Raw genomic sequence first — 15,448 nt, 5'->3', positions numbered from 1 at the left:
GTATAATATATATTGTTAATACTTATGAGAGGATATGGTGGATGTAAATATTTTAAAACTCTGCTTCCTTAAGTAGTTAAAAAATCAGAAAGGCAACAACTACTGTAGAGACAAATGTCAAACTTGGCACAGCGAAGTCAGTATAAAAAACTATTAAGGAACAAAATCTTGAGTGTGACAGATCAAATAGAACGTGCTTAACTCATGCTTATACACAATTTTTAAAACAGTGAAAAACTGTTCAGAGCCCAGTTGCAAAAGACAAAGAAATGTTTTTCCTATGTATAAGGCTACAAGAGGGAGCTGCATTGCAGATAAAATGTTTGAAATCCATAATTTTTATTGCACTAGAAGCCACAGTAAAAATATTTCCCCCCTTTTGTGGAATCAGCACTCTGATCTTCAAATTCAAAGAAAGCAAATTACAGAAGCGAAGGGTGTATCAGCTCTGTGCTCTCACATACGGACAACCAACTGAAAAATAAACTTCACTGAGTTGGAAATGTGTATTTGGAGTGGGCTTTTTGTTTTGAAAGGAAAAAAAAAAGGGCTACTTCAATATCCTGTCTATTATTTTAAAATAAAGACTGGATTTTGTCCCTCAAAAAGAGGCAAAAGTACAGTTCCTGAAGCTATAAAAGTCAATATATAAAAGCCTAAAGCGAAGCTTAAGGGCTGTTTATTTGGAAGTCAGCACAAGCACATCAGCAGGATAAATATGGAAGATCAAACAAGAGTTAAGTGGAGCACTCAGAAACTGGAAGTTACTAGCTGGTTCCATCCATGTCCTCAACTGCAGCTCTGCATTAACAACTGAGTCTTCAATTTATTTTAACATCTTGCCCTATTTTTCAAAGTAATTTTCAAGAGTATTGAGGAGGCATAAATGGCAATAATAACTTGGAAAGCCAATTATGCATTTCTGAAAATTTAATCCTTGACAGATTTCCTTTACACTTGGCATTACCTGTCCATCTCCTATGTCAAATGTCTCAAAAAAAAAGGGTGTTTAGGATGCAAATCTGTTGCATTCCTTATGGGTATGATTAATTACTAAAAATACAAGAAAATACCATCAGCTGGAACAAATCATAGCTCACATCAGAAATAGCTGGTTTCTACCAGTTTCATTTCTATGTCCATCAAAATCATATCAGGCTTTTTCTGCCATACAAGAATCTGTCATGCTGTAATGCTGCATTCATCAAGAACATTTTGGAATAAAGTCAAACTTATTGTAATCACAAGTCCCTTTTATACTATATTACAATATTTCTGTTCCATTTAAACATTACCATGTATTATGAGCCACATTCCAGCCTTGTTTAATCATGCAAATTATCCAACAAGATATGAAGAGGAAAAATTTAACACTCCTTCCCCTATGGGACACCTTTAAACTCATGCAAAACTGCACACACACAAAGCACAAGCTGCATACATTTCAGAATTCCAGCAAACCTGTTTCTAAGTTCAAAATATGTGACCCTGAGCTGCCTTTTCATAAAGCCTCACTGGGAAGTTCTAATTGTGCTTTGAGCTCACAGATGTGGCTAAGCCACTTCTCATTAAACTTTCTAGAATTCCATGAACCCTTTGACATGTATTTTCACATGTAAATATAAACACTGTCAAGCTTGTGAAACTTTGGTTCATTCTCCTCCAGAGGAGAACAAGGATCAACCAACCACAAAAGGAAGCAGCCAGTTGTTTTTTCTTATACGGTACAGGCTCAATCCCATACAAACTGCTAGGATCTGCTGTAATAACCAGTTACTGTGGCTTCTTCACTCAGTAGAAAAGCATCAGGACCTCACTATTAATGCCACATTTTTAGATAACATGGGTCAAGGAAGAGGAAATGGAGATCAAAAAAATCCCAAGAAAGTGTTGAGTATCTTTTTATTGAAAGACAACAAACACAAGTGAGCCATTAATAGTGGCAAAGATAGGGGGGAGGGAGGGAGAGGCTGGAGGGGATTTCAATCAGCCTTTTCATGTTTTATTCATTCTTAAGTAAGAAAGCCTCTCCCTCTGGCCAGTTTTTGCCTTTACTAACATAACCAGAGAGCAGGCATTGCATACATCCCCTTTCAGATTGCTGCCTTGATTATTATTTCAGTTGTGACATACGGACAGCCAACCCAAGCACTAATAACGCAGAATTTTCTGTCTGCAGGTAGACAAAACAGCTGCTCTAAGCCAGAGATATTCAATCTGTGGCCCACCTGGAAAATTCATCCTGCTTGCAATCTACTCCTACCAGCTTTTGACCACTAAGAAGTTCCCTGTTGAGATACATGATGATAATGCAATATTTAGTGCACTGAATTTATGGAAAAGGTCCAGCCATGCTGTCAGGTCCTTCTTGCCTTAAAAACAAGCTACATGCTCTGACTCCACCACAATGCTGGATCTATTTCCAAACTGAGCATCTGCAGTAAATGCTGATTTGTAGCATGAATCTTTATCAAATATTAATTAAACTCTAATACAGGAAGACTTATTAAGTAGAAAAGCACAACTTCTAAAGATGTCAGTGAAATGTAACAGGCGCCTATTAGAGCACAGAGTGTGTGCTATGAAAAATGTTAATTATTGCTCTTCTGTCAGGTGGTTGGCAGAGATTATTGCTAAGAGCTACAAATCACCTGTGACAATTTCCAGATTTATCCAACACCAACAGCTCCAAGATAACCTGCAAAGTCCAGCGTGTATCAGGAAGTCATACAGACACAGTCATCCAGAATCACTGGGGCTTCTTCAGACAGCTCTTTATCTACATTAGGACAATCCAGCCTTATCATCCACAGGCCCTTCCTTTTGGCAGGAGTCTCCTCACGAGTCACTCTGAGTTTGCTGCCTGCTTCCTAAGTGAACAACCACGTGAAGGCATGGAAATGTCTTGTCTTCGAGGAGGAAAAAACGGTAGATGGAACTGTGCTTCAGGCTGAACAGAATACTTAACAGGCTGAGAGACTAAACTAACCTAAAGCAGTGATTTAACAGATGTGGACAGGAACTCAGCTTTTACTTACAGTCAGCAACAGCCCTTAAAAATGACTTGTATAAATATTTGTGCAATTAATCCAGCCTTAAAACCATTCAGATCTTTTCATTTACACAGCCCAGTAAACATTTCCAGTGTAAAAGAAGGGCTGCATGATCAAACCTCAATCACATTTACAAGCACAATTTGGACTCGGATATCCCCTCGGATTAGTTTTAATCTACATTTTTTTCCACTTACTTCAACATCAAAGCAGTCAGTTCTCTTAATTTGTTTGCTGATTTTCTTCATGTACCTGTCAGTGCAATCTGCACTTACTGAACAGTTACAATTGTCCATTTTTATTTGTTTTTTACTCTTGGCCAGAAAGAGCAAGTCTTCCAGAACACATATATTGAAGGTTTATATCAGTATACCCACAAAAGTGGGGTTTAATCACCTGTCATTTATACAGAAGATAACACTGAAGAAGCAAATATTGATCTTTTTTAAAGTAGGTTTTTTCATCATCATGCTCTCTTTGTACTCTCTCACTCCCACCACACTCTCTGGGGTGTATATTCTGAAATTTCACGCATACCATAAAGTATCTTTGGAATGTTACAGTATAATTGTTTAGAGAAACATTTAACGGATGAGTAAGCATCAAGAGGCCAGGGCTAAGGGAAAAGTTAAAATGCTGGCAGCATTTTGTATTGAATGATCTTCTCAGCATGAGGACTGGGGATGGACATTTGATCCAAAAAGCTGCTATTGACTCAAGCAGTTTAAACCCAGCATCCAGCACAGAGGTGTCTGAAGGCACCTCCCAAAACATCTGCAACCAACCTCCACTCCCAAACCTGCCTTTGGGCACTGCCCAGGAGAGAAATCCAGTGCCACAGGATATTATTTGATCTGTTATTATAATAACATAAACCTTATGATAGGGGATGACATGGTCTTGACAGTTGGCTCTTTTTCCTTTTTCAATTGATCACTTGGTTTCCCAATTTCCAGCACAAATAATCTGCATGTGCATGGTGTAGAAATGCAGCAGAAGTGACTGGAAAGAGCTGGGCACTGAGTACAGAGACAGCTAAAAAAAAGCTGAACATGCTTTCACTACAGGAATCTGCTGCAGATTAATGTGCTGTAAATTAAAGCAAATTTTCCTGAATTCCCTGAAGGACTTTTCCTCCCAGAGATTCTACAAATCCATTAGCACAGGTCCATCATTATAGTTTTTTGGGGTTTATGCAGTGAAAATAGTTTAAAAAATACACCCAAAATAAAGCATATGATGTATCAGGGTAGATGACTGGGACAAATCAGGCCTAACCTTAGATAATTGATTCATACCCTGATTATTACAGTACAGCTTTTACTCCCAATTCCTCCTCCGCCCCATACTTTTTAAAGTAAGAAAAAGCAAAATAATTATCCCTCTACCTGAATTTCTAATCAGAAGAACGGATACCAAAGCAGGAGAAGTGCCATGTGCTCACATGCTCTGGAAACCAAGTAGAATTTTAGCTCCAAAGCTGGAAAAGCCAAGCTGCCCCAGGCTGGAGTCACAGCTAAAGCTCGTCTGATGATTGGGCACCTAAAATCTCCCTCCAAGGGGATTCTGTGGTGCTTAACAACATACGAGTTGCAGCTGGTGCAGCACAATTTCCCCAAAACTTCAGACTTTCACAGAATTCTCAGCAATCTACTGTCCTTGAGGACCTTCTGTTTCTGCATTAAGCTTGGTGGAGAACAAAATAAACTAAAAAATAATGAGGAACACATAAATAGTGTGAATCTATAAATCTCATCTTGTTAATAAACTCGTGGATAAGTACCACGAGTTCTGCTAGTTCCAAACTCAATGTATTATCCAAAATTGTTAATCTACCTCTAAAATGTGTGACTCTAAATTATATGTAAAAATAATGCATTTATTAAGGCTTTAACAGGTATTTGTAGCACATAAGATTGCAAGGGACTTCCCAGGTCATCAGATTTGCATCCTACTGTCAGAAACACTATATTAAATCATCTCTTCCAGAACACATAGATTCCCATCTTATTTAAAACGAAGGGGGGTTTTTTGCATAATCTCAAAATCAGGATATTTGCTTTATTTTCCACTTGATTCATCGAAGATCCAGTGGCCATTTAGATAAAATACTTCAGATTGTGTAGGACAAGCTTTTACATCCTCAAGTTTTTCCTTCTCTTCACCAACCCAGTGATCCAGATGCTGTCATCAGATAAACACACCCATTTAAATCTGTATTTTTTCCTAATGCCACACTCACAGGGAAATCCAAATATTCCATGGGTAACTTTTCCTGTAATTACTTTCCCTTGGTGAATTACAGGGACCTGTAATACCACTGGTGATTTTAAAACAAGGTCTGTGGATTACTCCTTGTGTTACAATGACCATATCAGGGCCTGCGAGGAGGTTTTTGGAGTTAAGGTAACAGGGAACACAACACAGTTTATAATGAAGCCTAACAAATAAGGATATGTTAATCTTTTCAACCACTTAAATCCAGGGAAATGAAAACCAAATGTCTTCCTAACATAGCATCCCAAAACCCAAGCCCAAATACTTGGATCTAAAAGCCTGCTGGGATGTTTTCTGCTAACCATCCATTAGATTTCTTATATTCTGTACAACATTCCTCCACAAGCTGGATTGAATTCTTCCACAGCTTAACTTGTTTTTGCCAAAGTCTCTTTTAGTCTCTATTTTAGTTCAGCACTGGCCTCCTGCCTAATGAAACAACTGTTCCTTATGCCAAAACCGTCATCTTCAGTTGCACAAGACACATCTCACATACAAACACATATCATGAGCCCAATGTTTAATGCCTGAAGAACTGCTGGTTTAAAGTGATCCTAAGGAACACTTAAACAGATACAGGAGTGGTCACTACTTTGGGTGGGAGAAGAATCATTCTCAAGAAAGATGTTTTGTTTCCCCCCTTTTGTATATAAATACACTTTTTGAAAAGAAAACCCTAATTTTAGAACATGAAAGCATATGTAGTTAACCACAGGCAGCAGTGAGACATGGAAGGCTCACTCCAAACCTGAAAGCTTCATCCTCACTCAGTGTGAAGTCGTCATTCTGTAATGATCACCCACACGATAACCTTGGCTTCTCTTCAACAAGCTTTGTTTAAATATGAGAATCTGATAACCTTAATAAACTATCAAGTATTGCTTATGACTGAAAAAAATCCATCCAAAGAAACCTCTTGCTCTATTTTCCTGCTGTAATTTCAGACACAGCTGAAAGCAAAATACCTGTGTAAGAAGTTGTTCCTGGGTTAGGTTATTGATCCAGCGAGTGTATCGTTCAGTAGAATCCAGTGGCTCTCTTCTGACTTGGCAACCGACAATCTAAAGCCAAATGAGATAAATCCCCTAGGTTAAACTGCTGTACACCCACGTGGCAACAAAACAGTGTCATGAAATAAACATTCAAAACGTGGCAACTCCAAGAATTAAGATTATCTATGCACTCCTTACTAGCCCCTTTCTATGTTCATAAGATAATATGGCACAATTGCTCTGCTCAAATATTAAATAGTTACAGACTTTAAAGGTCTCTAGAAAACACTGAGGAGTATCTTTCCAATAACCTCATTCTTGGGACTATTTGAACCACTTTGGTTGAAATTTTCAAAGGAAGTTTTCCATAAGCAGACATCTAAAATGCAAAATTTCAACCAAAAGTTAGTTCAGCAAATAAAAATTGGAACTTGGAAACTGACACCAGACAATCCTACTGACAGCGCCATAACCTATAATACGCCCCATTACTTTAGTTAATACAAAATAAGGACAATCCCCCACATATTCTGATTTGTCTTGTTCATGGCAGAACAATGTAGACACCTCATTTGGATTTGGTCACTGAAGCACCACTTGAGCAACAGCTCCTTATCCAATACTGTTCTGTACGGGTTAAATACGAATTTTAGTATTGTTATGCCAGTAGGTGTTCAGAAATAGCTTCCAATATGTATCAGAGCATATTACAGGATTACATGTTACCTGTATCTGCACAGACACATATTAATGAAGTTTCATAGAAACACTAAACTGTTTACAAATCTCTGATTAGAAAAGGAAAAAGCTGAGGAGAACCCAGGAGTGTGACTGGACAGAACTCTGCTGTTTGCTCCTCTCAAAGTCTGAAGTCTACACGAAACCTTCAGGGTACCACAGGACTTAATTATTCATGCAAAGTAAGCTGATACTGATTTATACCAACTACTGCACTCCCATCATACTGTAACTCTCCATTTCTCTTCCTGAGTTTGATGGCGCTTCCTATTGAGGATGTGTTTGTCCACTGAGAACTAACACCACAGTGTTTTAGTGCTTCTGAACACAAATTTCCAATAATCAAGTTCTGTTCAAGAACAGGTGGGAAATTTCCTTGGTTTATTTTCCCTAAGCATTCATAAATCTTCCAGGTATCTATGTTTACAGAGCTTTAAACCCCAGAGAGATGTGAGGAGTCAGGCCAGGGTTCTGCATGTGCAGTTATGAATACTTTTGATGTGGGAACCAAACCACCACGAGAAGATATTGCTGGGGGACTGCTGGCAATGAAACATCACCATGTAGAGTATGATTAAATATAACCAAAATAACAAGCACGAAAAAAAAAGAAAATGTTATTTGCTTATCCCAGAAGAATAAACCAGAATGTCTCTGAACTAGAAAATGTCTCCTCAATGACAACAACAAATTACTGTGGAAAACTTCAATCCTCATCCTAACTGAGCCCTCATATTACAGCTAAGTAATACTAAGATATTTTCAGAAAGTTAATCTCAAATTCTTTTAAACTGAATATCAGTTAGAAGAGTTCATAGAGATGTTTTTAATGGGGGCACACCACAGAGATAAAAACCTGACAAAGGTTGTGTCAGATGTACATCTACCCTGTGCTGCAAGGATTATTTTTGTTTAAAAATAGAACTCTTTCTAGTATTCATATATCAAGCCCTCATTAGCATCCTCTTGCATATCCCTAGGTTTTTCTAACTTACAAAGACACTTTACAAAATTCTGTATAAAAGGTAAAAGGGAAAAATTACCTTTACTTTATCTCTCAAGATATTCTATGAGAACACAAGATGGAAATTTAGTTTCTTTATTTTAAGAGTCACAGTGAAGCTGAACAGATACAGAATACAAAAAGCTTTCAAAAGGTGAGAGATTAAAAAGGAGAATTTCAAATTTGTTTTTCTGAAAACCTGGTTTTCAATTACAGCCAAGTAGTAAGTGAAGTCATCTCTTTCCAGGCAGCTTGAAATTTAAATTAGAAGCAGAGGACAGAGTTTCACAGTTTTATATTGATTTCTGACCAGACTGATAATTTCATAAATGCTGTTGATAATTTCAGCAAACTAAAGTGAATGTTGAATCCAGGTGCTCAGCTAAAGGACTGTAATTCCCTGAAGTCCAAAGAACAACTGGTTCAAATCTCAACTCCTCACACTTGAAGGGAAAACTGAACAGGTTTGATGAATTATCTGTACACACACAAGGAGAGGTGAAGGCAGACAGAAGAAGTGCTATTAAACTGGATCCTGACAGCTCTTTTCTGGATCACACATCACTATTTAGGCACCTGAATCTCTCTTCTCTAAAATCCACTCCACACAACTAGGAGTGGGGTTAATGAATTGTATCTAAACAAGATTATCAGAATAAATGTCGTGGATATGCACTTTATTGCCACTGCATTGAAAACATTTTCAGGAGTTGGGAGAGCTATAAAGCCAGTACAATATGATCATGATACAACTAAAATAGTACAAATAACAATAATACAAATATCAATAATACAAATAACAGTGAGGTTCTCCAGGTCACAGTACCCTGGGCTAGCCACAATGTGTGAAATAAAAATCCAACGAGCACATTCAGTAAATTCAGAGTTATGCTCACGTTCAGAGGACCTAGGCAGGATTACTGCATAATTACCAAATTCTGCTTAGAGTCACCTATAGTCACTGTCCTGTGAGGTACAAAACTGCTCCACTGAAACACAGGAGTATTTCAGTCCCATGTCCGTCATGTGCAAACGCCAGGACTCTACACCCAGGCACTGACATGCCAGAACTTGCTCCAGCTTTTCACTCGTGGTTTTGAAACGCAATAATCAGGTAGAGGTGTTTCTTATTTTCATCACTTTAGGTTTTACATTTTCCCTTGCACATTTAAATGGAAAAGGAAGCGGGTGAGAGGAAAAAGTTTAAATGAGTTGGCAATAATTAAAACCAATACACTTTCTGCAGATGTGGTGTTTTTGAGTTTTTTAATCACTACAACTTCCTTTACCACAAACAATCTTCCTTATTCAAGAGGCAGCCTATGGGTCAGAACCCACCCCTTGTACTAAAGAGGAAATGAGGATGAAAAAATAATTGGTCTTCAATTTTATCCCAATATTTTCCATCCTTGTTTTTAAAAAAAGAGGAAATGAACAAAGACAGGCAAAAGCACAAACTCTCCACAAGGCAGTAGGCACTGGATGTGCAAACATACACAGGAGTTCTTCTTATAATGTATCATCTTTTAAGAAACTTTGTTATTGAAATAGGTATTAGAAAAATACACATTTTAGCATGAAAAACTCCACAGCTTTTCTGTACAAAAAAAATGCAACTTTCAAAGGTTATATAAAGTACAGAACTTTATTCTGCACTCTGAGGAAGAACGTGCAGTGTTCTGTTTCATTTTAGAAATATGACAGAATGATGGAAACCTCCTTGAAGAGAATGTAATTAAGTACCTAGTGAAGCTTTAATCAGAAAGATCATAACATCTGATCCTAGATAGTGTTCTGTGAAAAGAAAGACTATCCAAATAACAAGCAGAATAGGGAGGATTATCTTTAGGGCACGACACCTTTTTCCCAAATATGCCTCTTTATGAGAGCCCACAGATGGAAAAATCCTAAATTTAAAAGCTAATAAGGGTTATTTACCTTATCCTGAATGTTTAGGAACAGCTTTAGTTAATCAAGACCACATCTTTTGTGTTAAGGAAAGGTAGATGTCACCTCTGCTGTCTCCAAACCCTACTTCAATTACTTTTATTGTAGTAATTTCGATGCAGTAATTTCCTTTAAGAAAGATTTCGTGATCATCATTTAATGCAATCAAAAAGGAAAAATAAACTAAGGAAAAAGAAACTAAAGAAATATTTTTATGTGGTTAAAATCTTTCCAAAATTATATACTGCAGGAAGAAGGTAGTAAAATGTGTTTCCTCTCCCAATCATTTCCAAGGGAGGAAACTGTTCTTCAAAACAGTTTCCAAAACATGACACCTGTGAGGTAATTTGCATTAGGTGTAAATATACAAAACACACCCTAGTGTATTTAAGGCATGTTTTAAAAGTTATAAAATATGTTGATAGTGCTGACTCCCCAAAGAAGCCTTTAGGTCAGATGAATATCCATTTCCACAGATGTTCTTATCTTGGAGCAATCCGTATTTATAGAACACCTGTTGAACATTCTACTTGACACTAGTTCAAGTCCAAAGTCCACAAAAGGATGTTACTGTTTATTTGCAGCACATAAAAAGAGAGTAATTAAAAACCAAGGAAGCCTGAATTTTCTTTAGTGAATTTATATGAAAAACAAGAAGTCAAGGTGGTGTAATCAGAATGAGCCCAGGTGAGCATCACAACACAGGAACATTTAAAAAGATGTTGTCACACATATGAATTCATGAAGTTTGAACACGACATTTTGGGAAAATCTTCAAGTAAATATCACTGAAGAGGTACCAATTTCTTTTGCCTGTAGCTCCACAAAGTCTGATTGGATTGTAATAGTTACCACCTCAGCAAAATGTCTGAACAGCAGGAGGAGGGAATCTTGATTTTCAAACATTTTATGCTTCAGACATAGTTTTAAAAATGAAATATGTTTACATGAATGAAATACATTACAATCGGACTTTCATGAATATCAAACTCCAGTAATCACAATTGTTTGATGGGGTTATGGGCATGTGGAGGCCATTTTAAACACAAATTTAATTACAAAGTCGTGTAAGTTTGGCTGTTTCCCATTTGGGCTATTTGGTTAAATGTAGAACAGACTCAGACTGACATCGTGACTTTGAAAATGCTCTGCGGTTTTTTTCAGAAATTCCAAATTAAAAAAAATCTGTAAGGAAGCTGCCTAATAAAAAGCAAAGACACAGCTGAATTCCAGCAGATCTGGATGATATACATGGAAAGGCCCAGTTACTGAAAATATAAGAATAATACTCTCACATTGTCAAAGAAAGAATTTTCATGTTCCTCAGTGCAAAAAAAGAAAAGGAATCGTATTTTTTCCTCTAAACATTCTCCACTGTCACCACTTCAGAACAAAACCTTCACACAACTGCTGCTTCAGTTTCTGCCCTCCATACCAAGAGAAGATTATTGAAATATTATAAATGACTTTTTAAAGCCTCTAATGACAATTTCCTGAAGTGAAAACTAAAAATGTTTTTATAAGTATCTTTATTGGATAGCCCTAATTCAGCGTTACATCTTCCACACGCTGGAGAAGAATGTAAAAGACTCTGTCGTTTGATAACAGTAAAAGGAAACTGACTATAAAAAAAATACTGCTGACCAGAAGAGTTAAGACTAGTTCATGAAAATATTTCTCTGGACATGTTTTTTTCCCCACATCAAAAAATCAACTGATGTTGAACAATCAACAACTGCATGGAATATAATCTCATTTTCCCTTCTGTCTATACCAAAGACAGACCAGAGCCTCTTCAGATCTACTCAGCCCCTTTAGTGGAACAAATTCCTGCTAACAGGTTTATGCAAACCAATTTGATTTGTCATTCAAGACATGACAGTACTCAATTAATGTCTCTTCAATAGCTGTTGTAGGAATTAATTCTTGTATGAAAGCTAACCTCTACAGGCAGTGCTTGCTGAGACAGGCCTGGGCAGCACACTCTGATCTGTCTCAAACGTGCTGAGTAAGGGAGTCAGAGGGAGAGCTGTGCAAATTAACTGGGGAGAAAAAAAAGATCATTTAAGTTCTACACAAAGAAGACTTTAATCAACTTCACGTCCAAAATAAAAGCACTTATCAAAGGAAAATCTGCTAAGCTATATGCCACAACCAGAGGACAAAGCTTTTAAGGGGAGGTAGTAAAACCTGGACTTCAGAATTAAAGACACAGAATGAGAGAAGATCACCAACAACCTCGTTGCGCACAGGAAGGATGAAAATGAAATAGAGGTACAGAATGGAATTTAAATGGAGGACAGAGAGGTAATATTCAGCATTATGTAGTTACGCTTTATGGCAGTTTAATAAAACCTCACTTAGACTCACAGTCTTTCCACACCACAAAATTACAGAATCAGCTGGATCCGATCATTTTAGCCACAAGAAAATAATGATATCATTCAAGCTAGTGTTCTCTGTAAGGGAGGGAGGAAAAAACAGTCTTTTTAGCACGTGGCAAAAAGGTGTGACATGTCCCGACAAGCAGAACAGCACAGGGTACAGTGAGATGAGAAAAAAAAATTATCTATTAGATTATGAATTTCCAAAAAAAAAAAAAAAAAAAGTTTCCAGACCAAAAAGAAAAAAAACAAAACCACCCCTTAACTTCTAAATGTAGTTAATTTGTGAAGTTCAGGAGGGGTGGGAGGGAAGCAGCCAATGTCTCTTAAAGAAAGGAGCAGCTCAGCTCTGATTCATCTGTGGATTTCTCCAATCCATTGGCCGATTGTGCAACTTTTGTTTCAGCTCTCCCAGGGCAGGTGAACAGGTCTGTGAGCCACCAGCCCAGGCATTGTTCAAGTTCACTCGATCCAATCAACTATCTCAGAGTCACATTAACCATCAAAGATATGCAGAATTCAGGCAGTTGGTTAACACAGGCAGATAATGCAATAGATAAAAATGGCTTTAGGCACTGCTGCTCTTGAGCTAAATCCAAGCTACAGAATATGCCAAAAATCTGCTTTAGAGATGCAAAATAGTGAGAATTGCTCATTGAAGAAATGCAAATGGTATATTCATGTTCTCTCACGTGCCCAGGTATCCTACCTGTTTGAGACAGAGGATAGTAATTTCACAACAAATACAAAGGTATCCACTGTGACACTGGTACTGATTCACCTCCTGTTGAGCCAGTGAAAACAAGAGGAAATAATATTTCTATTGCCCACATTCTGACTCTGTTGTTTTCTCACTGAGGTGGGAGACCGTGAGGAAAAGTTTAGCTATGTTATAAGCTCTTTAATGTTACTCACAGTCTCCAAGATTGTTCTCAGATCCAGTGATTTTCCTTCAGCATGCCCAGAGCAGGGCCTTCTGGAAGCATCCAGCAACAAGACACCCAGGGAACAGATCTCTCTGGCATTCCCCTCTCTCCTTGAAAGAGAAAGCTTTGGGAGTTCTCAGAGGGTACTACTCTGTTGAAATTAAATAACAGAATAAATGTGAGGCAGAGTGAAAGACTGCACAGTGTGTGTGGTTTGGGAAATAACTTCCTGGGCTACTCCAAACTCAGAAATGCTGTTCCATAGAACACTAGTATGTACACAAGGTTGGATCTCCTCCAGAAGAACACAAGCCTATATAAAATAAGATATGAAGGCATGACTTTTTCAGAATTAAGGGGAATAGAATCTCGAATCTTCCCACTCATTAGCTGCCAACAAAGCATATATGTTTTGTGGTTGGTAAAGAAGCAACACCTGCCTTACTCTGGATAAATGGCATAGATGCAGCTTCTAGGGATAAAAACTAGAGTGAGAAATTTTAAGAAGAGTTGCACATTCTCTGTTGACAAAGTCCTCCTTTTTCTGAGCAGAGCAGGGGCCATTTGAAGGCACCTTTGTGCACAGTGTAACGTGAGGGCACGTGGGCAATCAGTGCCAGAGGGATGGGAACCACTACATTATCAACAGCCAGTACAATGTCCCTGAGCTTCACAGCTGCTGAGAGTCAGGATTTGCATTGAGCCTTCTATTTCTTAAGCAGAATTTAAGAATTTGTAGTGTAAATACACAAAGTCTCAAAAATTTGTTTCTTCTGAGAGTGTCTATTTATAGAATTCATGCCAACAGGACTTAGAGATGATGTCAAATAGTCATCAGAGGACAAGGTGACAGCCGTCATGGAGAGCTGCTGTTAATAAAAAGCACAATGTATTAGTGATTTGTATTTTGAGAGTCAAAATCCTGCACTCTGAACATTTCCAAGGACAGAACAGTTCCACCCTGCAAGCCTTTTTTTAAAAGGAGTGTTCCAGATAAGAGCAGCTTAAGAGAATAGAAATTAACTTGCTCTTTAAAGCACAATTAAGTAGTCTATACAGGAAATGAGACAAAAAGGCTGCTGCTGTTACTTCAGCTGTGTTCCAGTACCGGAGCCTGGGGCAAGCTTCTCGCTTTTTCAGAGATGGGGACACAGGTTTCTTTAAAGAATAACTTGTGGGGAAGATCCCAGAGGCATCTGGTATCTTTGGTTCTGCTGTTTAGTAACCAGGCTTCAAGTCAGAGTAAGGCAATTTGTATTTAAGAGTAACACAAAAGAGGAAGAACCTCAGGGATTAATTAGGACCTGGGAGATTTCTCTTGGTGGAGAAAGTTGGAGACTTTTCCTACCTGTAGATCTACAGTAACAACAACAGCAGACTGAAGCCAACAATATCAGGGCCCACTGGGAACACTGGTCTTCAAATCTGACTCCCAGTAACAACGAGCAGGACTAGGATAAGGAATAAAATTTCTGAAAGTATATTGAGACTACATAAAGTCAAAAATCCAGTTCAGAAGAAGTTGCAAAACAGTGGAAAGTGCAAGTCTGCAAATTAGAATTTCAGGAACAAACCAAAAAAGCTCACTGCTTCACAGGCATTTCTCAACCTTCTGCATTTTTTTTTTTTTTTTTTTTTGCCCCTCCACCTACTGTGGTTTATCAGACTGATTGAAGCCAGGCCAGAACTTCAAATACAGAACAAAACTTCATTCAAACATCCCCAAACATCTTCCAAGGCCAGAAAATTGAATGGCATGATTATTCTGAGGACAGCAGAGAGATCATTCTTTTAAGAACAGAAGTCCACCTGGACACTGGTCAGTAGATTTGTGCCCAGGTCAACTTTTCTCAAAGCTGTGTCAGAACTATTGAGGGGCTCTGGAGCAAACTGATCTATTTGCTCACCAGAAACAGCTGGATATGTTCCCCTTTCCCCTTCAGGCCTTTGAATTAAGAATTCTGTAAGACCCAACATGAACCCAAGAAGGTTGTACCCCACACAGGCATTCCACATATTTTCTATACCTATAACATGGAAAATGTGCTGGGTCTAGTGGAAATACAGTTAATTTTGCCCACGACAGCCCTCCCAGTGCTGTGTGCTGGTAACACACCAGGTCTGGCTC

The 15,448-nt window shown here is 38.0% G+C and overlaps 1 protein-coding gene across 9 annotated transcripts in view; it reads right to left on the bottom strand.

Moving 5' to 3' along the window:
• Positions 1 to 15,448, bottom strand: part of B3GNTL1 (UDP-GlcNAc:betaGal beta-1,3-N-acetylglucosaminyltransferase-like 1) — a 104,938-nt gene that overhangs the window by 73,288 nt on the left and 16,202 nt on the right. For 7 of the 9 annotated variants that reach the window (XM_017743199.1, XM_008640546.2, XM_017743201.1 and 4 more), the window contains one exon: positions 6,296 to 6,391. The exons of 1 other annotated variant lie outside the window; for it this stretch is intronic. In XM_017743199.1, coding sequence (XP_017598688.1) covers positions 6,296 to 6,391 — 96 coding nt within the window. Of the gene's footprint in view, positions 1 to 6,295; positions 6,392 to 13,309; positions 13,451 to 15,448 lie in introns of those variants that run through there. One more of the 9 variants, XM_017743208.1, reaches the window with a different exon arrangement.

Source organism: Corvus brachyrhynchos, unplaced genomic scaffold, assembly GCF_000691975.1.
Source record: "Corvus brachyrhynchos isolate BGI_N302 unplaced genomic scaffold, ASM69197v1 scaffold148, whole genome shotgun sequence".
Classification (NCBI taxonomy): domain Eukaryota; kingdom Metazoa; phylum Chordata; class Aves; order Passeriformes; family Corvidae; genus Corvus; species Corvus brachyrhynchos.
The sequence above is the reverse complement of the archived record's forward strand: the minus strand, read 5'-3'. Positions and strand labels throughout refer to the sequence as shown.